This window comes from Camponotus floridanus, unplaced genomic scaffold, assembly GCF_003227725.1.
Source record: "Camponotus floridanus strain SB8 unplaced genomic scaffold, Cflo_v7.5 scaffold16, whole genome shotgun sequence".
NCBI lineage: Eukaryota > Metazoa > Arthropoda > Insecta > Hymenoptera > Formicidae > Camponotus > Camponotus floridanus.
Window position 1 is genome coordinate 926,805 of NW_020229281.1, and position 24,072 is coordinate 950,876.

General features: G+C 33.9%; 2 protein-coding genes across 2 annotated transcripts; both read right to left on the reverse strand.

Moving 5' to 3' along the window:
* Nucleotides 1-794: 794 nt before the first annotated feature.
* Nucleotides 795-2,043, reverse strand: LOC112637385. The gene is made up of 4 exons (XM_025406997.1): nt 1,624-2,043; nt 1,361-1,515; nt 1,127-1,288; nt 795-992 (listed from the first exon to the last, which is right to left on the reverse strand). Exons 1-4 carry the CDS (start codon nt 1,794-1,796, stop codon nt 811-813), a joined length of 672 nt encoding a protein of 223 aa, XP_025262782.1. The 5' UTR covers nt 1,797-2,043; the 3' UTR covers nt 795-810.
* Nucleotides 2,044-2,547: 504 nt separating this feature from the next.
* On the reverse strand, nt 2,548-3,515 carry LOC112637376. The gene is made up of 3 exons (XM_025406973.1): nt 3,240-3,515; nt 3,012-3,105; nt 2,548-2,882 (listed from the first exon to the last, which is right to left on the reverse strand). Exons 1-3 carry the CDS (start codon nt 3,513-3,515, stop codon nt 2,548-2,550), a joined length of 705 nt encoding a protein of 234 aa, XP_025262758.1.
* Nucleotides 3,516-24,072: the final 20,557 nt, after the last annotated feature.

Consider the following 24,072-nt stretch of genomic DNA (forward strand, 5'->3'; position numbering starts at 1 on the left):
CGAGATGTATATATGTATTGATACTGTATTAAGTTGCAGCTCTATATATTACTATAATATATCATGACAAACATTCATATTGTTATTATCTCTGTGCGAAGATATTTTTATTAAACTGAGGTGATATATAATACAATATAAAGGTTTGTACATATACATACTATAGATATTCTCTAGATTTTTTCACTGTACTTAGCTCATATAATTGATTAATATATTTAGTTTATGTTTATGATACAAGCGATTGAATATATCAATATAGGTGATTATATTTTTGCCATCGAGAACGTCAACTTCGTAAACGTATGTACGAGGACCAAGCAAAGTACATAAAATCATATAATAATTGCTTAGCGAAACGATTATGTAATTAATTTATAACCCAATTAGATAAAAATGTAAAAACTTGAGAGAATTGTTCTCAAAACAATTTTCTTGTGAAATTCGTTAATAACCGATTATCGCAATGTGATAAATAAAGAAATTGTATATTCCAAAAGATAAAGGAGAAAAATTGTACTTTATCCGCATGTTTTAGATTTTCTTCATTTTACAGTAAGCAAATATACATCTATATTTCTCTTAAGAAGAAGAAATTTTAATTTAATATTGAAAATTTAATATCTGTATATTTCTTTTTAATATGTTTCAAAAAACATCTATCAGTAATATTTTGCAGTAGATATTTCTATATTTTTTCTTCAGATGCGAATATGTAAAAATTGTATCAAACATAAAATTGTGCATTTTTATATTTATATTAAAAATGCAACATTTATATTATTATTGTGCCGATAACATTTATATACGTTATGTATTTCTTTTTTGCGCTACCTTTGATAAATTGCAATCGCCAAATTTTCTCGATGGAATAAGAGGTTTTAAATACCGCTGTTGATTTTTCATATTGGTCAAACCCATTTTACTGATGGTATCTTTGTACTCTGACGAGCCTGCAAATGGTTCATCCCAGAAGGGACAAATTTCTGAAACTGTGATTAATTCGATTAGAAATAATAAGTAATGTACAAAACAAGATTCTTGTTACTCGAAATTTTTACAAATTTTGCTTATATATATGTATTCGTCATATGATATTTCCCATACTTTTAATTATCGTAATTACCTTTTAAGACATCTATCTTTTTGGCAGGTTGAATCGTCGGCCTTTCCATTGCCGAATATTTATTGATCGGATCTCTATAAGCATCCTTTATATCGATAATTGCCGGCGTAATCGGTTTGTCTATCGCTGCTATTAATGATCTGTATTCCGTAACGGGCAGACCTAAGATGATAAAACAATGAAAATTATTTATCAAATTTATTCTAATACAATTTTTGTATTAAATTAATTTACCTCTCTTTTTGTAATCTATTTTGTAAATGCTCTTCATTGTTTCGTCTATATCGCGAGTACTATCCAACATTAATGACGTGAGATGTACCATTTCACGATCAACTTTTATTAGCTCATCGCGAAGACGACGTTCCTTATCGGCCAACTGCTTGTACCTTTAAAAAGAAATAAGAACGGAAGATTTTAAAGCGGTTTGATACAAGGGGATATATGTATATTTGAACTAAAATCACATAAATATAATTTAAAAAATTGGAGCTTACCTAGCTTTTTTATTTTCTAAACCGTGAGCGTCACATTTACAATCTTCTGGATCAGGTCTGGGAAGATACAATTGAATACCGGTATCCATCGGCGGAGGTGGTGGTCCGAGAGGTTTTGCATAAGGATTATTGAAATCTTGTTTCATTAAGCTAAGGAAAGGTGCACTCGACATATTGACAGAGTTCGATTTCGCGAGGGTTTTCTTAACAATTAAATTGCAAAGTCTGTACACCAGGAATTTTCAATATTTCGAAGAAAACGTCGAGATTAGGCGGGACAAGATAGAGATAGATCCATAGGTAAAGTGTTGGTGGCACCTTGCGAAAGATTAAATTTTGACATTCCTTGGAATAGCCAGATGATGCATCCTTTCACCAACACGATTGACGTGATGGTCGCTCTGTAGAGCGCATAGTATAATATTGCATTCAATAATGCAATTACAACGCAGACGAAGAACGACTTAGCTGTTTTTCATTATTTATTTTATATAAACTTTCATAGATTTCAATTATCTCGCATTGTATGAAATTTAATCCTCTCAAAACTGGCTAGTTGGATCTCAATCAATTCGATTAATTTACTGGATACATATTTCTGCATAAATAATTACATTAAATTTTGATTAACAGAACGAAATACACGATGACAGATATCATCTGAAGTAGTCGATATTTTTTTTATAATCTAAATAAAAAATTTGAATGTCAAAATGCAAATTCTCCTTTCTTTCCTACAATTTTATCTCTTATCTTTCTATTTATTCTTTTAATAATTACTTTATATTCTTTTCAATTGCAAAATATATCTTTTCTTTGCAAAATATTTTTGTGCATTTGAGAGACAGATGAATGATTAATATTCAATAAACTTGTAGCTTTCTACATCGTTTTATTTAAATTGACAACTAATTGCAATTTTTTTTAATTGGATATACATTGCTGATACTGGAGTGGAACTTTTCTCTTTGCGTGATGCAATTTAACACGCATAATGGCGTGGCCAATTTTGCTAATGCTCTCTTGATACTCGGACTTCCAGGGCGGTAGTTTTTTAGACTCTATCTCGCATCTCTTTTCGCGCTTGGATCCATTTTTTCGCTTGTAATCATTCATTAGCCTCGAAGGAGAGGGATGACAATCAGTCGTCGAACAATCAGTCTCTATCGTTATCTTTATTGGCATACGACATTGCAATTGTTGACCGTTCGTATGAATGCTCGCCCGTGCTAGATCACGTTGTGTCATACGTGCAGCTGCTAACGAAGAATATAAATTTGTCCAAGTAAAAAATACATGCAATATTGAGCAAATATAATAAAATAGGAATATGTCTATAAATATGCGTAATCTCCGCAATATTTTCTAGATATTTTTATCACACTCACCGGGATCACTGTAATGCGCTTGATACGTCGTTTTGAAACGGTCAACATCTGGTGATATCTCCTCTAATAATTCATCGGGATATTCCTTTTTAAGCTTTAGAAATTGAATTCAGGATTTAATTGCATTATTTTCTGTAATTAAATTCTATCTACGCACTAATTTTTCTAAAATAAAATAAATTATATTATGCACGAAAGTGAGAAAATAAAATTCTAAATATTATTTACTTTTTTCACACAAATTTTAGACGGTCTATCGAGCTTCTTTGCGAGTCTAGTCTTACAAATCTTAGTTTCTGACAATTGTCTTGTTCGATCCCGATCGAGATACCCTCCGAGACTCGTATCCAAAAGCTCTTTAAGCACTTGCGGTGAATCGGTACAAGCGCAAACTTTAACAGAGATTGGGGGCTTAGTTGATGGTTCAGTTTGACATATACCTGGCATGTCAGGCCAGACATAGTCCTTCTGATAGGTCGAAACAAAGTGATTTTTCTGATTCATCATTTAATTTCCGGCCGATGAAGAGGAAGGAGTTTTATCAAGATTTTTTAGAGAGATTTTTATATCATCGTTGATAGATATTTTCTTGATTTTTGCTTGACACCACTAATTAAATATTAATAATAATATTGAATATTAATATAAATGTATTTATATATGTTAATATTATTATATGTATAAAAAAATTGTCAATTTTCTCTTACCTGCCAACATTTTGCGGCGATAGATTATTACTTTAAATTTCCATTATGTCAATTTTGAAATACTTATTAATTGTTGCCATATTAAATTTACAATTACAAATTATTTTACAATTACATTTTTGTACTGCAAAATTTTGTACATCTTTGATCCAAATTTTGGTTGGACATTTTAACCCTGATCGATCGTCGATTTATTAAAAAGGCGCTCTTCAAATTTTTGCATCTTTACGGTAACTTAATTCAGTAGAACTTATAAAAGTAAATTTTTCATCAATTATCACGAAAAAAATAATCGATAAAAAATATTAATGAGAAAAATCAATAGTTAAATTTCAGTTCTCCTCAATTCGTTATAATTAATGATAAAATGATTTTGATCGTAACAGCTGGCAGAATAAATAAGCTTCGTTCACGGTAAATATTCCGATCGAGTATTACTGTTCGCATTCGTCCGTATTATTACAAACAAAGGCGCAAAGTAGCAATAAAAGATGGCATCGCAAACTGAAAATTATTGTGTTTGGCACGATGCCGATTCGCGATAAAACTTATTCATTTTCATGTCAAACATTAAGCCGAGCAGTTGTTATAATTAATATGAACCAGAGATAAATCTTAATTATTTTCAAATTTCAATCTATCTCCTCTTCGTCTCCACATATGTTAAAATCCCTGTTTACAGATATTTATAAACGGAAAATCCTTACTGTATTCATGGGATTAGATTTATATATGAAATACGATAATTGCTCCGATAATGATCAGACTTGAAAGTCAATTAAAGTACAAGAATCATCCATTTGATCCTCATCTGTACACAACGTTCTTTCTCATCGAGGTTTGGCATCGGTCCAGAGACAACAGATAGTTCAATGTAGAGCTGACGAGACGATGACGAGCTCGGTGTTTCTCGGCCACCGCCGGCAAAGGACGCCCGCTTTATTTAGAGATTATACGTCGATTAAAAATTTACACCGTTCCGCTTCCGGAAATACCTTGAAATTTGCATCGTTTCATCCTTCCAATTAGCATCCAAGAGAGATTAATTTATTTTCTCCTTAAATTTTTGCGAGGGAAAATTACAAGCAATCTTATGTCTAATTAACGATAAAATAAATGAGCAAATTAGCTCTCAGGTTTTCAACGGGTTCTATTCATCTATTGTTGCATTTTTCAAGTCTTATGTTTAATTATTTCTAGCAAAATATATCTAATACTCTCTTTTTTTCTCAACAGCTAATAATATATATGAACACATGAAAGACTTAGTCATCTGTATATCATTTTTTATGGTAAACATAATTTAGTTTTACTTGTCTGAGTCATGTAAAGTGACATTGTAAAACTCTGCTTCTCATTTTATCTTTATGATTCTATTTCACGATTGTGCTAATGTAAAATATATAGGGAGTAAGATGAAAGGTTGAGATATTTTACCACATTCGAATCGGATTGTACCACAGTCGAATCTGCGGTTTCCGACTTAATAATGTACCAGAAATCTATCTGTCATTATCATCATAAAATTCGAGCCATCTTATCATTTTTTAGGTCTAGTTCATTTCCAGTCTCTCTCTTTCTCCTCCTTCTTGAAATCATCTTTTTCCAAATTAAACTTTTAATTGTCTAATCAATGACTCGACAATGTAAATCGTTATTTTCGGCGCTACGCTTTAATTCTATCTCGCGAGATAATAAATTAAACAAGCGGCTTTTAGAACGCATCTAAATCCGAATCGAATTTCCGCTGCTGGAAGACTCTCTATCTCGAGATGGATTGCTGTTTTGGATGAAACTAATAGTCGCAGATGGTAGCAGTAGTAGTAACGAAATATTAAGAGCGCCTCGCGGAAAGAGATGAGGACACGAAAGGGGTGGTCCGATTTAACCGGTATAAATCATCTCCGTCTCGCGCCTTCTCTCGTCAACTGGCACACGTTTTCGAAGGAAGGAAAGCTCGGAAACGGTACCCGATGGTCGCTCTAAAGATATCGCTGCGTCCACGTTGCCAGGAATAGAACCGTGACGTCGTCGCTCAACGTCGACGAAAGAAGAACGACGAAATCGTGCACACGCAGCTGGTCTAATAAGATTCATCTACGAAGGCGCGATAGATCACGATGGACTGTTTGCGATGCATCTCGTCGACACCTATGATACTTATTTCTCCATCGAATGGCTCGATTCCTCATACACGATGTAAATCATGGAGTCTGTAAAGATAGAACGATACTCTAAACATTTCTCGATTAAAGATATATTTTTTTAAGCGTAACGCTTCTCATTTGCGTCATAGAGATGAAACTGTTATTTATTCTGGAAAAAGGTCCATCTCGAATCTTTTGAATTATTTTTTTATTGTGTATATTTTGCTGTGCCTGTTTTCTAGACAGCCTGTCTCGAAACCATCTTTAATGTTAGACAGATGATCGATAGGCACACAAGGAACATGAACATGAATTTCCTACATTCATCTCTAATCTACCTGTTGGGCTAGAAATATTGAAATTTTCGACTATCGGTTGCTGATGATTGTTCCTAAAAATTCTGATGTTGGAATCTTTTGGATACAAAAGTGTTGTTTTTGCGAAACGTGGCATCGTCTATCGCGAGATAAAGGAACAATCGATTCAAGAATAAAGAAAAGGAAGGAAAATGCGCGTCAGAGATTTACGACGCGTTTCGCCCGCTCTTTTTCCACTTTGGTCAAAAGAAAATTCGCGCGAGAGGAATTGGAGAAAAGTCAACGTCACACATGTTAAAAATCGCCGACACACGTGCTCTTGCACCGTAAATCTTAGCGCAGAGCAAATTATTGTTTCGAGCGAGTTAGCGCGAAATAGTGATCAGCTCTGACCAGAAGCCGTTAACGTGATTTATAAGTCGCGTTCCTGAGCGTTTTGTCTCTTTTTCCTCGGTCAACCGCGAGATTCTCGCTTCAGAGAGATGAGAGGAGAATGCGAAGAGAAAGAAAGGGGCAAAATCGTTGACAAAGAAGAGCCGAGGCTGTATACAGAACATGTGTCGCGGACAAGTTAATGGGCCGAATTTAACGATGCGTTGTATTAGTCGGAGACGAAGTCGTTATTATCTTGAGACACCGTCTAAAGCTTCAACTTTTGAGAATAAATATTCTTTGTATCCCCATGGAATTTCCGTAGTTGATGAATTTTTACAACTACCGAGCTTTATCTGTCTCACAATCACTGTTTCTCTCAATAACTTTGCCCAATTTATTCGCATCTTTTAGTCGAAGAGTTAGAATTCAAGCTAGCTATCTATTTGAGATTTCATTTCGAGTTTCTAAATAATCGACTTGAATCACTGCTGTTTTCAATGCTTTATTTATCTTTACATATGACTGTTGTTAATCCTAAAATTTAAAACTTCTAATATCATGATACAAAGTTTATCTTTAAAAAAAAAAGGAGCAAAATCATATAAAAAGGAATATTTTACTTTAAACCGTGTTTGCAAAATCTTGTCATAAACAAATTTATCTCGAAGTAAACAATATCCTTTTTACTTTTGTTTGCAGTATTCTTGATTTCCGGTATCTTTTCGCGAATATTTTGAGATATTTTTTTGAAATTCAAATTACATATCTATTTTCTCCCCTTAAACGGCGGACGTTGTAAGAATTCAGCGAGAGAGATCACGCGTTTTTAAAAGGGAAAACCAAAGTGGCGCTTTCACCCTGACACACCACAGATGGTGACGTTTGCACACGTGGTGGTTTTACGTCGACACGTGCGCAGGTGTCCTATCCCATCAAATTTACGCCGCATTTATTCGCGTTCTCGACGTCCAATTAAACGTTTGATATAAGTCTGCCGCGCGCAACAGACGACGTTGGCAAAAATAATCCGCGAGGGTGGAGAGAGAGAAGGAGAGAGAAAAGGACCTCGAACGATTCGCAGAATGGCGAGAAAATTCATTCGCGTACAAAGTGTAAAATTACCGTGGCGTAAAGTGTAAAGAAAAGGGCTCTTTCTGTTATACATAAAATGTCAGCCAAAGAGCTCCCGCTCGCGAAACGAATAAATAAGTCCTGGAGATTCGAGCTCTTCTCTTCGTCGGCGAGGCAAATAAGTTCGCACCGAGACGATCTCTTTGCGCAGAGATAAACATTCCAGGCTTATTCTTTTCGCGAGTAATCATGTTTTGACAAATATACGACGGTGAAATACAAGGGAGCCCTTATTACTGACGTATTATAAGCGACTTAATTCGAGATAAATAGAGAGGATTCTCAAAGATGGGAATTCCTCGGACACGCGTCGCGTAAAATTGAGAATTGCCGTCGTAAAATGTCCGTATCGCACTTAAAATGTCTCCGCTTGACATGAAACGTCAACTCGACGTTGTCATCCCTGTAATCTCTCTCTATTAGATTAATAAATTTATACGCGAGTTTAAATTGTCACAATATAAGATTAACTTTGATAATAGAGAAGACGTGTATAATGAAAACTTATTTTACGTTCTCTTATTTATGTTTTCTATAATAATATAAAACTTGTACATATTGCATTTTTAAAATGGATACGGTAATACGTTATCTTTCAATTATTATAATTATAAATGGAATTAATCGTATAACTTTTTTTTCATTTTTTCTTTAAAATTTTGCGTTAAAATTTAAATATCAGTTTTTAAAGAAAAAGTGAAAAAAAATTATACGTTAATTTTGTCCAGGAGTATAAAAATCCCTGAATTATCCCGAATTGCCATTCGCGTTAAAAAAAGTACCTTAATAAAGTGTTAGTTTCTATGCGCTATAAAGTGATAATTTTTCAGCAAAACGCGAAACGTTTCTTTCAAGAATACGAGACGTATGCGTTAGACATTTCTAAATTTTACTCGTCTTGCGCAATTTTCGTTATTTATCGGTGGAATAAAATAGCGAACATTTTTTTTCTCGCGAGCAAGAACATTGGCGATGGAGAAGCCGGCATGTCAGTAAAATGAAGTATCGCGTTCTTTGACTTTGTCAAAGAAGGAGTTAACGAACTTTGCGTTCGCTCGTGGAAGCTCGGAATTTTTTGGAGCTTCGATGAGACACAGAAAAACGACGATGTGACAACGAGAGTAAAACTCGAGTCAACTATTCTCGAGAATTGTCTGACTACCCACGCTTTTTCTACTGACGGAGCTTCCGCGAATGAATCTAAATCAGTTTATCTTTCGCGTGTATACATCGAGTCGGATTAAAATAAGGAAATCGCGAGAGAGTTTGCAGAAAATTTAATCAACTATTAAAGAGAAAGAGATGTTGTAAGAAGCCAGAATCTGGTAGCACATCTGACAGGTATCTAGAAAATAAGGAAAATTAGAGATTATTTAAAGAATTCCAAATAATTCCAAGGCGACTTGCTAAAAATATTCTCTATCATGAAGCTTCTAAACAATAGTTAGATTATCTCAATGCGAAGATACGTTTTCTTTTGTAAATTAATAAAATCGCTGTATTAATATTTTGATCGCACGTGATGTTTTAAACACTGCCAAGAAATTCAGTGCCAGTTTGTATACAGGTTTAAATGTAAACGTCAAAAAAATTCTCCCTTCCGTTCAACAATAATCCATTGTATTAAAAAAATATTTACATATATACACACGTAATATTTTGCAAAAATGTTATCACTTAGTACGCATTTTTTAAGATAAATATTTAATGCTCAATTTTAGAATAATTACGAACTTTTTAAAATTGCATAAGAATTGCGAGAATTTTATAATTCATTACGTGAATGTAAATTCGTTTGTATATAATAAACGTTTGCTTACAAATTTGCTCGAATGCACATAATTCTTATTCTAATTCATCATTCGCGTTATACATAACTTGACACGTATTATGGATATTCAAGAAAAATGTTCCAACCGTGTTAAAGACAACCTGTTAAAGACAACCTGTCGATAAATCGGATGTCGTTTGAATGAACGTCATCACATTATGGTGAAATAATAGACCTAGAAAACTACTTTCAATTTTACAATAATTACGCGATGTTCTCTTTCATGTTCCCTTCGTTCTCGTTCCACAAAGTTCTTGCATGTCCTCATTCTGCGGTCTATAGGATTTCTACAAATTCCATTTATATTTCGCATTATTCAAAGAATGTTCAACAATGCAATCTTAAACGCATAAAACAGACGTGCACACTTTTTCCCCTGTATTAATTCATAAATACCCACTTTTATTTTCTCGATCGGATTTTCTATGTGCAATGCAAAATTTTTTTATGCATTTTCTAATATGTAAAATTATTTTATATCGTTAATTTAATTAATTAATTTATTTGATACGTTATTGATGACTTTAATTATCATCTACTCCCAAGAACAATCTTCGAAATTCTGAAAAGTCGAGAAGTCATTCAGCAACTATCGAAGAATAATTTTTCGAAGAAAAAATTATTTTTTTTAATGATGTTATCTTTGTCTGATCTAATAGCGATGTGTTTTGTATTAATGATATTCATTGATTTATTAGGGGACATTAAATAATTATAGCAGCAAAATAATTAATTAATTCTAATGTTCAAAGTACATGGAATATTAATGACATTTATCTCATTGTATATTTATTATAATTGTTTAAATAAGACATCGATTAAAAAATTTAAGATGCTGTGTACATTTCCTCCAGGATTCACATGTCGGGAACCAATCACCCTCGCAAGTTTGCGTGTCGCCGTAAAGGGAAAAGAAGAGAAAGAAAAAAAAAAGAGATTCATTCGATTCCGACCAGTTACGATTCACCAGCAACGTAGCCACAGGAGATTACACGGTATCGTGTCGCTATAGGACGGACGGCGTCGTTTGCGAGTTGGAAGGACAGTGGTTTTAAAATAAGCACCGAGAGTCCCAGCGCTCTGCCAATGCCTATCGGTCCAAGCGCTCGTTCTCTTTCTCTCTCCCTTTCCGTTTCTCTGTCTCTCTGACTCACCTCTTCTTCTTCAGCGGTGGTAGTTGATCGTGCATCGTGCCCGCAGCAGCCGCCGCGTCGTTCGCCGCCAGTCGCGAGAAGCGAGCGCGTCGTTTCGTAGCCGTTGAGCGTGTCGACCCGGATGGTTGACACCCTCGGTGTCGACGATCAGAGAGATTCCTGCGGAGAAGACATCTCGGGAGATCGCACGAAACGCGAGAACGCGTTTCGTCCAGAAGACGCGTGCCCCGTGATTGATCTCATCGTCGTCTCTTTGGCAATTCCCAGATCACAATCGCATGTCGCGTTGTGGGGGCGGTTCAGGACGTTTCGGGATAAACCGATTCGCGATGCCATCGAGTGACGCTCTTTCCGGGGAACGCCAAGACGTTCCTGTCAATACGAACTTGAGATCTTTGGGATTGGAGCTATAGATATCGTGTCGCCAAACACTTACGTCGATCACGTGGCTCCGATGTCCGATGTGGACGACGGGATATGGTAAATCGATTTACGACAGTATATTCCTGCGAACGCCACGATATCAGATTATTTCACATTTCGGACATAATTAAATTGCAGATGATGATTATCCTTGATCTGCTCCATTAATTTCATCCACTCAAACGCGCTTATATTTTGATTATTATAAATAAATGAGCGGAAGAAAATTATATAAACATTATTCTATTTGATATATTTTTATGGACGACGTTAGAATGATTTCCATTTATTATGTTTATCACCATTAAATTTTTATTTTAAATATATTTTTTTTGGGCTACTCGGAGAAAAAAACGCAATTTAACGATTTTTGACATTGATAGAATTTTTTTTAGAAAGTTTAAAATTAATTTGGAATTACATTAGATTTTTTCTCGATTAAAAAAAATATCTTATTGATACTGAATTTGATATTAAAATTCAGCCGCACGATTAAACTTTAATTAATTGCGTTAATTGCGCTGTTCGGAGATCATCCGAGGTGCGTCCATCTTAACAGCAGTTTCTTAACTCTGCTTTATTTTTATGAACCGATAGATAATATCGTCTAAAAGTAGCACATCCCTTCTTCCTTGACGTCGATTAAGCTCTGATTAATCTCAGAGCATTTCGCAGCAGGCGTTCGCGTTTGTATATTATTCTATTCTCCGCCTCGTATACTTTACGGTCCGTGCCTCGTTTCCTCCCACCCTAGTTTCTTCATCAGCTTTGCGGCACGTGCGAATATCGGGCGATAAGAAGCGCGATAAAAGAACTCGCGGATCGTGTCGGAACCGACGTTTCTTTTCCTCGGAAGCGAGTGTCCGCGCCTTGTGACTCAGCCCAGATCGCGGAAGATCAGAGTGATTCATCTGCACAGAGTGGATGACGAGGTACGTGGCGGTGGCGGTGAGGTGAATGCTCTGGCGGTGGGTGAAATCCGCGCAAAGTCGGGAAGAGCAAAGTCGGAAGTGGTTCGAGTCGACGGTTTGGTCGGACGGCGCTCGGTTCCTCGTCGCTAAAGGCATCGGGGCGCGTCCCGTCAATTTCGGACGATTGTTGGCCCATCGTCGACGGGGATAAGAAAAGATTATAATCAGATTCGCAGATGCCAGGTGTCAATTACGCGCAGCTGGGACCGCGATATTCCGCGTCCAACTGGTACACCGACATCGACACGGCACTCATGGGAATTCAAAGCACCGCGCAGTTCGTCGACAAGTACCACCACGTTATTGGTAAGAGACTTTGATGAAGTTTATGCTCGACCAGGTGGAGCGCGAAGGGAGCCGGGGATTTGCTTCTGAAAAGAGGAGGAACTCTCCTTAATTAAATACTCGTACGTTCAAGCGCGTCGAACGGTACAGGTTTATTAAGTATTAACTGAATATTCTGCGGAAAGCGAAAAGCAAGCTTGCTTGAACTTGAAAGAGAAATTTGGTAATGAATCGTTCTGAAAATAAAAGAGAAAGAGAGAGAGAGAGAGAGAGATTCCTCGTGAATTTGCCAACTCTTATGTATTCCCGGCTTTGACACTTTTGTCGAGTGGACGTACGCGGAGCAAAGCCAATCTTGTTTCGCGTGTGCAACCAACATTTCGCATGACATTGATTTTCCTCAACGAAACACGATCATAAAGTATCAATTTTACGACAATGTTTAGACGCTTTGAGACACATGTAAATTACACCGTGCGAGATCTGTAACACGTGATTGTCAAGTAATAAAATAGCATTTTAATTCGAATCTGTAATGGATAAAATTTATTGGGTTTCTAGATTTCGATCATATGTCAAATCTGATTTCGTACAGTCCCTTCGCGCTCCAATGAGGTATCAAAAATTTAGAACAGTGATGACATAATTTTATATATAAATATATATTTTATATTTATTTATTTATAATATATATAATATATATATATGTATATTATTATTATTAAATTATATTAAAAATTCATTTAAAATTTTTTTAAATATTTATTTAACTATATTTCTTTTTCCATCTCTTATCATTTTATGCAGAATGTTAAGAAGAGATTCACTGTGATTGCAAAGCTGTGAATACAATTTTACTTTGATGAAAATAAAATTATGTCACTTATGCTTTGAAGTTTACATACATGCATAATCTTATATATACATAAGTGTGTCATTATTTTTTTTTTGATGGTCAGTGCAATATTGTAATATTTCACACAATATTTCTATAATGCTAGTTTATAAACGGAAATATATCATTTCAATAATATTTATTTATCATATTCACAATTAATCAGCGGCCGAATATATTTGGAATCGTGCTAACATGTGCTTTCGCATATAAATCCTTTTTTTCTCTCCATTCTTTACCTTGTGATTTTTGCATCGCACGAAGAAGACAATGAAAAATGACCACCTCTGACAAATAATTAATGACTTTTTCTCGCAAGTAATAATATCGGTGACATGTTTTGAGAAGGCTGGACATATCGACGACTCATCCTTTCTGCCAACATCTTTTCTAGATAAGATTAATCAAGCGATGCGATATTTTCATATTGATTTAGAGCAGTGTATTACGCAACACAATGAAAGCACTATGATATTAATGCATCAATCATGTTATAATTGAAGGTCCAGATGCGAAAATCATTGCTCATGATTTTCTTCATTAAACAAATATTCTGCAAACAAGATAAAATATAAAAAAATATAAAAGATAATAATAATCGTACAAAAGAATAACAGCAGTAATTATCAATTGTAATTAGAAATATTAAATTCTAATAAATTGAGAATTCGTTTTTCCTAATAAATCATTTCTCGAAGGAATACAAATGTTTGAAACTTTTTCGCAAACTTTTCATCTTACAAATATAAATGAATATAAAAACCAACAGAAAATATCTTATGTAAATTGTACCTTATTAAGTTTTTTTAAGTAAATAATTGTCGATGAATTGATTCAGAATTCAATCGATTTATTAAAAGTGCTATGATTTTTCTATCTAGTCCTTCGATTACTATACTCGACTTGTATATGTATGTACACGTTCTATGTATTACGAGTCCATTTGTCAATAAATACACGTACGCACGTCATCGACAGAGTGTTGCTTAAATTTAGATCATTATTTGCGCATCACACGCGTCGTAAACGAAACAACCGATGCGCGAGGAACAGAAAAAGAGATCACGTAACCTTAGACCATCCCGAGACAAATCTACTGTACTTTGGATCGTTCCGGAACCGTTTCGTTTCTGTAACGAAACATGATCGACAGTCGGACGGACGGTGATATGGCGGGGGTGGGATATGGCGCGTATATATTTAAAGACCATTCTCACGTCAGGGATTTCCCCGGTCTGTCTTGGATACGTGTGTACATCAGGCAGACTGACACATTGCTAATCCATCGCCGCGGGTCTGTTTATTATACGGCCAATTGACGAGTTTCCTGGTTTTCCGCTTCAAGTACCAAAATTTGTCATGGACCGTTGTTGCCGGAAAATGGATGCATAAATCGCGAATGTGATGGCCAAGCGTAAAACCGTACTTTGGCGGAAATTTAACTTTGAACTTTTTGCAGCCATGACAGCTCGTCTGATCTTGGTCTGGAGAGAAAAATATTGAAAGGAAAAAAATCATAAAATTTTATCACCTTGTGGGATATCGTTTGGAACTTTATTATCGTTCGTTTTCATTGTATTTTTACGCGAACGAATCAAAATACGCGAAAACAGAGTGATTAAAAATTATTGCATGTTTTTTTTAATTTCTTATGCATAAATAATAACAATAGTAAATATTTTATTCTGAAAAAGAAATATTTCTATATAAATATTTACATTTGTATTGCAATTTTCAATTATCCATTTGTTTGATTTCCTTTAATCTCGCATTAAATTGCCTTATTTATAAATGGTCACTAAATAAATTAATTATGAGCTTTTAAAAGTATGATTTGCAATTACAGAATTTTAACGTGGATAAGACAAGGTGTTGAGATTACATTGGAAATATGAGCGCGAATCGAATAATATGCATATATGCATCAGAAAACCCCTATTTCGGGTTAATAGATCGCCTGTCGAAACGGTTTATGCATCCACTAGAATCATTTTCATGGATTTCTGCCAACTAACGTGACTCACATGATTGTGTTGGCGCGTATGTGTGAGTCGTATGCACCCTCGCGTGAAACCAACGAAATTTGCATGGCCGGCAAACTTGCGCTATATGTCAGGGAAAATTTCCGAAGCTGTCACTTCTTCATGCGCGACCGCATCTGTCATAAAATATATATATTGCCGGAAATTCAATTTATCTCACCTGTCAATTTATATCGATCTTAAATCGATACTTTACCGCAAAGCGTTAGTTTCTATGTCTTGTAGCATATTTATCGATTCGCATCTTCTCCGGAGGTTAATAAAACTGTTCAATTATTTTACTACTTTGTTTTATACAAAATGATTTATGATTTTTTTTTGTAATATGACTTGCTTATTTATTTTATTTAACGTACTGAAAGAGAAAAATTCTACTGCAACGTGTCAACTTTAACTGGTATAGACATAAACATTTATAGTATCTATTTTGCGACAAACCTAGGCTGTTTCACTCGTGCGTTACGTCGCGCGTAACTAATTTTAACATTTATTTTCTCAAAATGAGACCGGATATCGTAAATATAAAAGCTGAAAATAGTTTATTCAAAATGAGCTATAAAACACAAAAAAGCTGCTGAACATAGTAACTGCGGTTTGTATATTGTAAATAATATAAGACTTTTGCAATTTGCAAGATTCGCAAACGATTTTGTTACATCTTTCATCTTCGGCCTTTCATCTCTGATATAGAGCAATACACAAAATAAACGTATTTCGCAGAATATTGTAACGATTTTTTTTTCTTTTGTCGATTATTTCTTAAAAATATCAATTTTTAGCTGAGAATGTAGTTTATCAATTTTCTGACAGAGCTTTTCGGCTTTATATTATTAGTTATATACAGGCTATATATCGATTGTATAAAATTAGATTTTTTCTCAAATTTGAAACAAGTTAAAGAAATGAAATTAAGTAGATATTTTCTACTAGTAAAAAGGTTATTTATTAATATTTTTTTCAGCCTTCCTTATTGTTATAAGGGGATCAAACTAGCAACTCTCCTATTCAGTTTGTCATTAAAACTTTTTAATGGACCGAAATATGATCATCTAAAAATATGCATTAAATAGTTTGATTTATTTAGAGACTTTTTTATTTCTTTTATTTTTTTCATAAAATCAGTAGTTTTCAAGAAAAAAAATAAAATACATTATCGTGCGCTGCATGATGCCAAATAGCATAGGTTTCGAATTACGAGAAGTTAAATTTTAATATAAAAATAAAATTAAAGTAAATGTTGGAAAAATTGGAATAAAAACAAAATATTATAATAAAAACTTAAAAACTTAAAAAATAAAAACCTAATTTTTACCCCCATTTTTGAAGGAATGTAACTCTACAGGGAGAGATGTAGGAGTATATGTTTATATGAAAAACTCCCCTTAATTTTCGACAAAGAATCATCTCCTAAAATTTTTCGCACTTATTAAGAAACACCCGATATATACATACACATATCATTGCCTGAAACACGTGTATGTTATTCTCAATAATTCTCATCATTATCATTAAATTGTAATTTAAATTTTAAAGTTTTGATAAGCAGTAGAAATAGTTATCATATTTTTCATAAATATTTTTCATAAATTTCAAAATCTTGTTCAGCCTCGATTTCACTTTTACTATCGACATACTACGTGCGTACACGTAACGCGTGCGACGTTTGGCTCCCGTTTTCTCGTACTCCGCCGTCTGGCAAAGGTTCCACCATAATCCATAAATAAGCCCTATCCGCGCCGTGTGTATGCATGCAGATCACAGGTAGCTGTTGCATTCGGATGGAACCAACGCGCGCGGCCAGACAGTGCACTCCCGACGAAAGGCCAAAGGCCTTGGGGGGAGGATCTCTTATTAGATCTTGGAACGAGATGAGATCCAAAAAGAAGGATACACACGCGCGTATCAAATCTACATGCATCGTTCGTTGATCGCAACAATTTTCAATCTGCATCATTTCGTTAGATTGAAGAATCTACAGAATAGAAAAGAGAACATATGTTTTGCATTTTTCTCAAGACACTACCAAAAGACGTACCATATTTTAAAATGCAACATTCTTGAAAATCAATGTTTTGAATGCACGACTTCAAATGCAGTATTCTTAAAATGCTAATTAACATTTTGAACGCTAAATTTTGAAACGTATCAAACACATACGTGATATAACGTTACGTTCGAGATTCGTTTGTTCGCCCACGATATTCGCCTACAAATAAAATTAAATTGTGTATCATTCTAGTTCTTTGACTCATCGTCGACCGAGACATTCTGCGAGGCAAGACTGGAAGCATCGCATGCTCTAATTAAATTATTCTAGCTCTCTAAATCTAAGGCAAGGTCTGAAGACGAGAAAAGAAGAGAGAAAAAGTGGAGTAGAATTCTAAAATCCACTTATTTAAATTCTTATGGACATTTTTATCCAATGCTGCAAGAAACATTTGCAGCATTACTATCCCCTCTTCTTTTACAATAAAAGAAACTATTCTAAAATTACGTGAACGTCTAATTTCGCCTCAAGCATTAAATAGAGCTTTACGATCGATGCCAGAGAAAATATAAGCGCCGATGTCACGTCGCTTGTTTCATTGACTCGCAGAAATCTGAGATATTGTTTGTTACTATTATATATAATAGATAAATACATTTAATACATATATAATAAATTTTGTAATTTAATTTGTTTTGCATCTTAATATCATAGAGAATTTAACATCATCATATATAATATTAAAATAAAACAAACATCAAAAAGAATTTTGAATAAAAATTTTTTTCTTATAAAACTACATGTATTAATAAATAAAATATTTAAAAAAATGTATTTTTAAAATTAAAATTAAATATTAGAAAAGATCCTAAAATATTGTTATCCAAATTGTAAATTTTGTATATTTATATATTTTATATATTTTATATTTTTATATTTTATACATTTTATATTTTATATTATTATTTATTATATTTATTATTATTATTTATTACATTTTATATTTTATATTTTATATATTTATATATTTATTATAATATTTCCTATCTCATGGCGCTTTTATTGTGACGAAATATTATATATATTTATATCATTTTATATAATTGTTGGTGCACTTACTGTCATATGATCATCGGCGACTTTGGTAGCAGTAGCTTCATCCTATCATCGATCGAGAAGTCAGGCTTTCGCGAATATTCTACCTTTCTCTGAATTGCCACCCGTTGAATCTTCGTGGTAACGTCAACGGGGATGATTCTCCACGCGGTGGCGGCATCTCGTGTCTCGTCTTCGGGGAAGCACAAAGCACCTCGAAGCGACCAGACTCGCCCGCGTCGGGCAACAGCGTGCGGCGACCTTGCGATATTTTTACGTCGATCTAAAAATAATTCGCACATTTTATAATACGTACGACGAGTTCTAACCCAGTCTCGCCGATCGGCGATCGAATGATGCGCGTTTCGCATTGCGTATCTCTAGAGAATCTGTGGCGAATCTTTCCCTCTCCGATCAACCCCCGCGAGCGACTTCGATTTCTTTTCGCCAAACATTAACGCGCACGTGGGATACATTTTTTATGAATCATTTTAAGAACCGTCTTTTGAGATTTTCCATAGAAAATGTTTTATTCTTTATTTGTTACGTTTTTTTAAATATATGTATGTAAGATATATTTAAATATAAATAACAAAAAGAGATTCTTCTTGCTATAGAAAATTTCTTACTTTTATACTTAAAATATATCAACTATCTTTTATCCGGCAGAAGTGGGTCAGATCATGAAAATCTTGACGGTGAGCTGTGAAACGAGCGATACACATTCCCCGAGTTTTACCCGACGACTTGGTATACGCACCAAGTGGCGATCATGTGAGCATCAGAACAAAATTATCGCGAAGAGAGGCCAATCCGATATTTCTGGCGCGATTGTCCGGCGAAAAATAGATTTGTATGGCGGTACGGATTAAAAGACGCCACTGGGACGATTATTCTGGCGCTGTTACGCTACCAATGTCCTTCCGTGATTCTTTGTCTCTTTCTCCTTTTCGGTTTTGCATCCCCATTGTTTCGCGTTTTCGCCTCATTTTGCCATTAGCGCGATACCAAGGGATATATCAGTAGAAAAAGCAGGCATAATCACAGAATTTCTTATTATTAATATAAATTCTTGCATAAAAATAATAGAAATTAAATTAATATTTTAATGATAAAGATTTAAAAAGATATTAAAAGGATAATAAAATAATAATATTAGAATAATATTAGAATAATTTATTATAATAATATTATTATAATATATTCAATGCGCACGATTAACCAAGATTATTATACATAGTAATAGAATAATCATTAGCTGACAATATTAATGACAATGAATATATATATATATATATATATATATATATATATATATATAAAATAAATCTTCTAGAGAGGGCGAATAATGATGTTACTCATATGTTCCGCAATATTTTCCAGCATGAATTGCCAATGAATTTTAAATATCTCGCACTTTTCCTAATTTTATTAATTATCCGATTTAGAGAGATGAATTTTATTATTGTTATTCTTATATATTCCTATATATTAAATTTTGTATAATCAGAGTCGAGCGAGCGATAACAATACGGTTTGCTAGCTCTGGTCATAGCAGCATTTGTGTACATACACTACATGTGAATTATAGGTGCTTACGGATTTACGATCAGATTCAAGGTGTTATCCCCCAAATGTTGTGTAGCCAAATGTACGATATAGCCATCGCGCGGCCAGCACACCTTCAAAGCGTGCAGCAAACACCGCCGAGTCCTTTGCCTCGACTTGTATATTTATTTCTTCGGCGCTTACTCTTTTTAACTTCTCTCCGTTCCTATAAATATTATCGCGGGCTAAGCTTCGCGTATACATACTTTATCAACGCTTTCACGCTAGAAACACGGACCGTTACGTCAAATTTTTCAAACCGACAGCCGTCACAATATTTCATGATAATTGCTTAATCGCTTAAGAGATGCCGAAAATGAAGCGGTAATTTGTCATCTTGAGACGACTCGTCAAACTCGACTAGCCCTCTCTCCAGCGAAATCGAAATAGAAAACTGAATTAAATGTAATTTATTTTTCATTTTAATTATTCTTTGCTATTGCAAGAAAAAAGGAATCTTTGGAAAGAATCAATTCTCATTAAATTTTTTATGATTTGTTTATAAAAACAAAGCGCGATAATTTTGAAATATCCGTATTATTTCGTATAATAATAATACGCCCTATTTTATTATAAAAACAAATCTGCAATGTACAAAATAAAATATAAAACAAATACATTTATTGAATTTTCGATTGACGCAACTGCTATTAAGCAAACGTTTAATATCGGTTGTTCAAAGTTGAAATAAAGCTCGTACAATGAAAATTTAACACGTTTCCACCCACGCAAAATTTATCGTCGAGGATTACGCGATTAATCGTAACGATATTTAACTCCAACTGACCTGAGGATTTGATTCGTCCTGACGTTTCAGTGACGTATATCGTCTACTTGAGGATCGAAGCTTTTAGGAAATCCGTTAGAAACGAAATGTCTGATATATTTTATCGATGATTCGTTTCGTGATTCCGTGATTGTAACGTAACTAATATTTCAATTCAGAAAAGATTTAGTCAATTATTTTTTCATAAATAAATTCTATAATCAATTAACAATTTTATCCGAAGAAACCGAAAAAAAGAAAAAGATATAAGATATATTATTTACTATAATAACTATTTTTTGTATTTTTTCGACTATTTTTAAACTAAAATTTTGTAAAAATATGTGATATATGAATTCTAAATTTTTAAGTTTTATTTTCAAGATGGTCTTCTGGATTGCAATTCATTTTATCTATATAAGAAAATGGAAAAGAATTCACATGAAAAACAGCTTACTTATTGATAAATAGATGCTATCCTTATATGTATGTACACATATCGAATGCTGTAGATTTCTCAAGCTAGAGCTAATCAAGATTTCGATTTCCGCGTCAGCTATAAAGCACAGTAGCACAGGATTTCGCGTAACATTTGTGGGTAATCTTCCGAAATCGAGTTTCAGATATCGGAAAGGAATCCGCCAAGTCGATCGTAGATTTCAAGGAACTCACCGAAGGATTTCGATATCCTCAAAGCTCGTAAAAAACATCACGACAAGTTAGAATAAATCGTATATTTTAATATTACCGAACGCTCATGTATTAAACCGTATATTTAATAAATCTTTTTACAACAAACTTGAAAAATAATATGTTTTTTTAACGAATGATTTGGAAAAATTATGATAATATATAATTTTATACAGATCTAAAGGAAAAGATGTCTTTAAGTCGTTTTTAGATTTTTTTTAGAGACATGTGTTGTTTGGCAAGTCTTAATAAATTATGGAAAAAAGAATTGTTATTAATTAATCAAAGACATATTATAAATCATACATCATTTTTAAATACGTTATGATATTAATAATTTCTAACATTGAAATAAAGAATATATTTTGACGTTATTCGCTCACAATATATCTACTTTGTATAAACCTACTTGTCATCTAATAGATGATGGGAAAGGATTTTGCGGTTCAGCGGCATGTTGTCGGATGTTGTCCACAATCGCTCGTTTAGCAGGTCGTTTATCACTTCCGGCAAGACCGTTCTGCTTTCCGCAATCGATAAAAAACAGCCATTGTCAGCTAACGTATATCGTTACTTACCGGTAATGTGTCGTTAATGTAAAGCAGTCGTTTGTTGGTCATAAAAGTTCTCGAAAAAGCAGACTTTAAAGTCCTTGTTGAAGTTCTTGCCTGCAATCTGAATTGTTCGACGCATGATGGAAGACCTTTCAATAAAAAAAAATTCTTAAAGACGTCTAGAGAAATGTTCTCTTCTTATACACATACATTTTATATTCGCGTATATCGTGTACTATATTTCTAAAATGTCAGATACAAACATCTCTCGAATCTCGGGATCATTTCGAAAAGCGCATTAATCTAAAGCTGAGAGCGAGGGAAAAATAAGCAAAATTATGCGGAAAAGCGAAGGACGAGGTAAAGGAACGACGTATGTCTCTCTATCTTTAGAGTCCGTGTTCGCGCACACCACTCATCGAGACGCCAAAGTGTCTGCTGGCGGATCTTATCTCGTCCGAACGCGTTGAAACTCTTCTTATCTTTAATATAGCAGTATACGTATGAAGATATCGTGAAAGGACATTGGAATAATTCTACAATTTTCTTGGCATATATTATAAAGAAAGTGAGAAAGTCCCGTGCATATTTTTTCCATATTTAGTTTGGTACAACGTTAATTAAATGAAAGGTGGATAGATATGAAGATAGAATTAATATTTTAATTAAAAATATATATATATATCCTTGATATATGTGAATTTTAAAGAGATAATTTTTAAAGAAATTTCGTTTAAATCTCTGTGTATTATAATTTTACAGAAATAAACTTCTATTTTTTTTCAAGAGAAGCACGTGTATTTTTAAACTCTTAACTTCACATACATATCTTGCTTTCGTTTTTACAGATCTATATTTATATGATTTTTCGAATTTTTTACAAGAATTTAAATATATGTGTTAACGTAAATTAATGAAAAATTAAACCATTAAAATTACACGAAAGATTGATATATTATAGATATACAAGATTGTTTTTGCGTTATTGACTCGCGGATATTAGCAAATGTGTGCGAATCGCGCAAAGAAAATATTTTTCAAAAATAAGATTCTGGTTCTCATTAGTCCGTATATTATATCCGTGGAACTTTTTCATACCATCTGCACACAACTCTGGAGATCTGTGCAATTTCGAGAGAAAGAAATTCGTTCGCGCAAGTAAATTCTCTCTGGTTGTTAAATTCTGCAAAAATTCCACACAATAGTAAACAACTGATGTGAAATAAATTTTAGAGAAAATAAAAGTAAACAGATCTCCCTTTTAAAACAGGTATATCTGGCACTTTCTTCAAGTCGGTCGGTCGAAAGAAGGATTGTGTCACGTTTCGCGCACAATGACATTTACATTTATAATTTCTTACATTACTTGCAGCTGCGTGGTAGATATATCAAGGCGATAAATCAAAATTCGAGTTTCTGGAGGAAAAGAAACGAGAAGAAATTGAGAATCCAATAGTCTCCAGCAGGTCTCGATTAATTCACTTCTGATTTACGATTGTACCATATCGGCACAACACGTGTGATGTGGTGCGATATGGTCCGACTCGTAGAATAACTCCCGAAATAGTCTCGGGAGAAAAATATATTCTCCGGGCGATACCCTATCGCGAACTTTATCGCTCTACGTCACTGCACCCAGGGTGTAAGGAAGGATTTTCTATGAAATGTTAGGTAATTCCGTACGTTCGTTCCGAACCGTGATGTAACATTCTCATTAGGCAAGTTTGCCTCTGATGACCTTTAATAAAATAATCCCGGAGATTACAATGTTACTTGCTTCACACATCGCAAACGTGAGCGAACAATAATTTTGCTCGAAACAATAACTAATTTATTCGACACGCAGTCTTCCGTTGAATAGCGATAATGTAATCAGATCTGTACATAAATGCATTTGAGATGTCATAAAGTTTATCAAAGTTTGCCATTCAAACCTCCATCTTATGAAGTATTAGATTAATTAATTAATAGCGAATTTATCGATCATTAAGATGCTACTGTTATACCTATTGTTATGAACAATAACAAAGTATTAACAATAACAATGTTAACAATAACAATAGCCTCTTAATAATCTTCATAA

What these genes read in the sequence shown, in the direction of transcription:
- LOC112637385 (XM_025406997.1), bottom strand. Translation starts at nt 1,796, where the DNA reads ATGTCGAGTGCACCTTTCCTTAGCTTAATGAAACAAGATTTCAATAAT. An exon ending in TTAGAAAATAAAAAAGCTAG is followed by an intron (nt 1,516 to 1,623) that starts GTAAGCTCCAAT and finishes TTCTTTTTAAAG; the next exon opens with GTACAAGCAGTTGGCCGATA. An exon ending in AATAGATTACAAAAAGAGAG is followed by an intron (nt 1,289 to 1,360) that starts GTAAATTAATTT and finishes TTATCATCTTAG; the next exon opens with GTCTGCCCGTTACGGAATAC.
- LOC112637376 (XM_025406973.1), bottom strand. Translation starts at nt 3,515, where the DNA reads ATGAATCAGAAAAATCACTTTGTTTCGACCTATCAGAAGGACTATGTC. An exon ending in CTAAAATTTGTGTGAAAAAA is followed by an intron (nt 3,106 to 3,239) that starts GTAAATAATATT and finishes CAATTTCTAAAG; the next exon opens with CTTAAAAAGGAATATCCCGA. An exon ending in AGCGCATTACAGTGATCCCG is followed by an intron (nt 2,883 to 3,011) that starts GTGAGTGTGATA and finishes ATTCTTCGTTAG; the next exon opens with CAGCTGCACGTATGACACAA.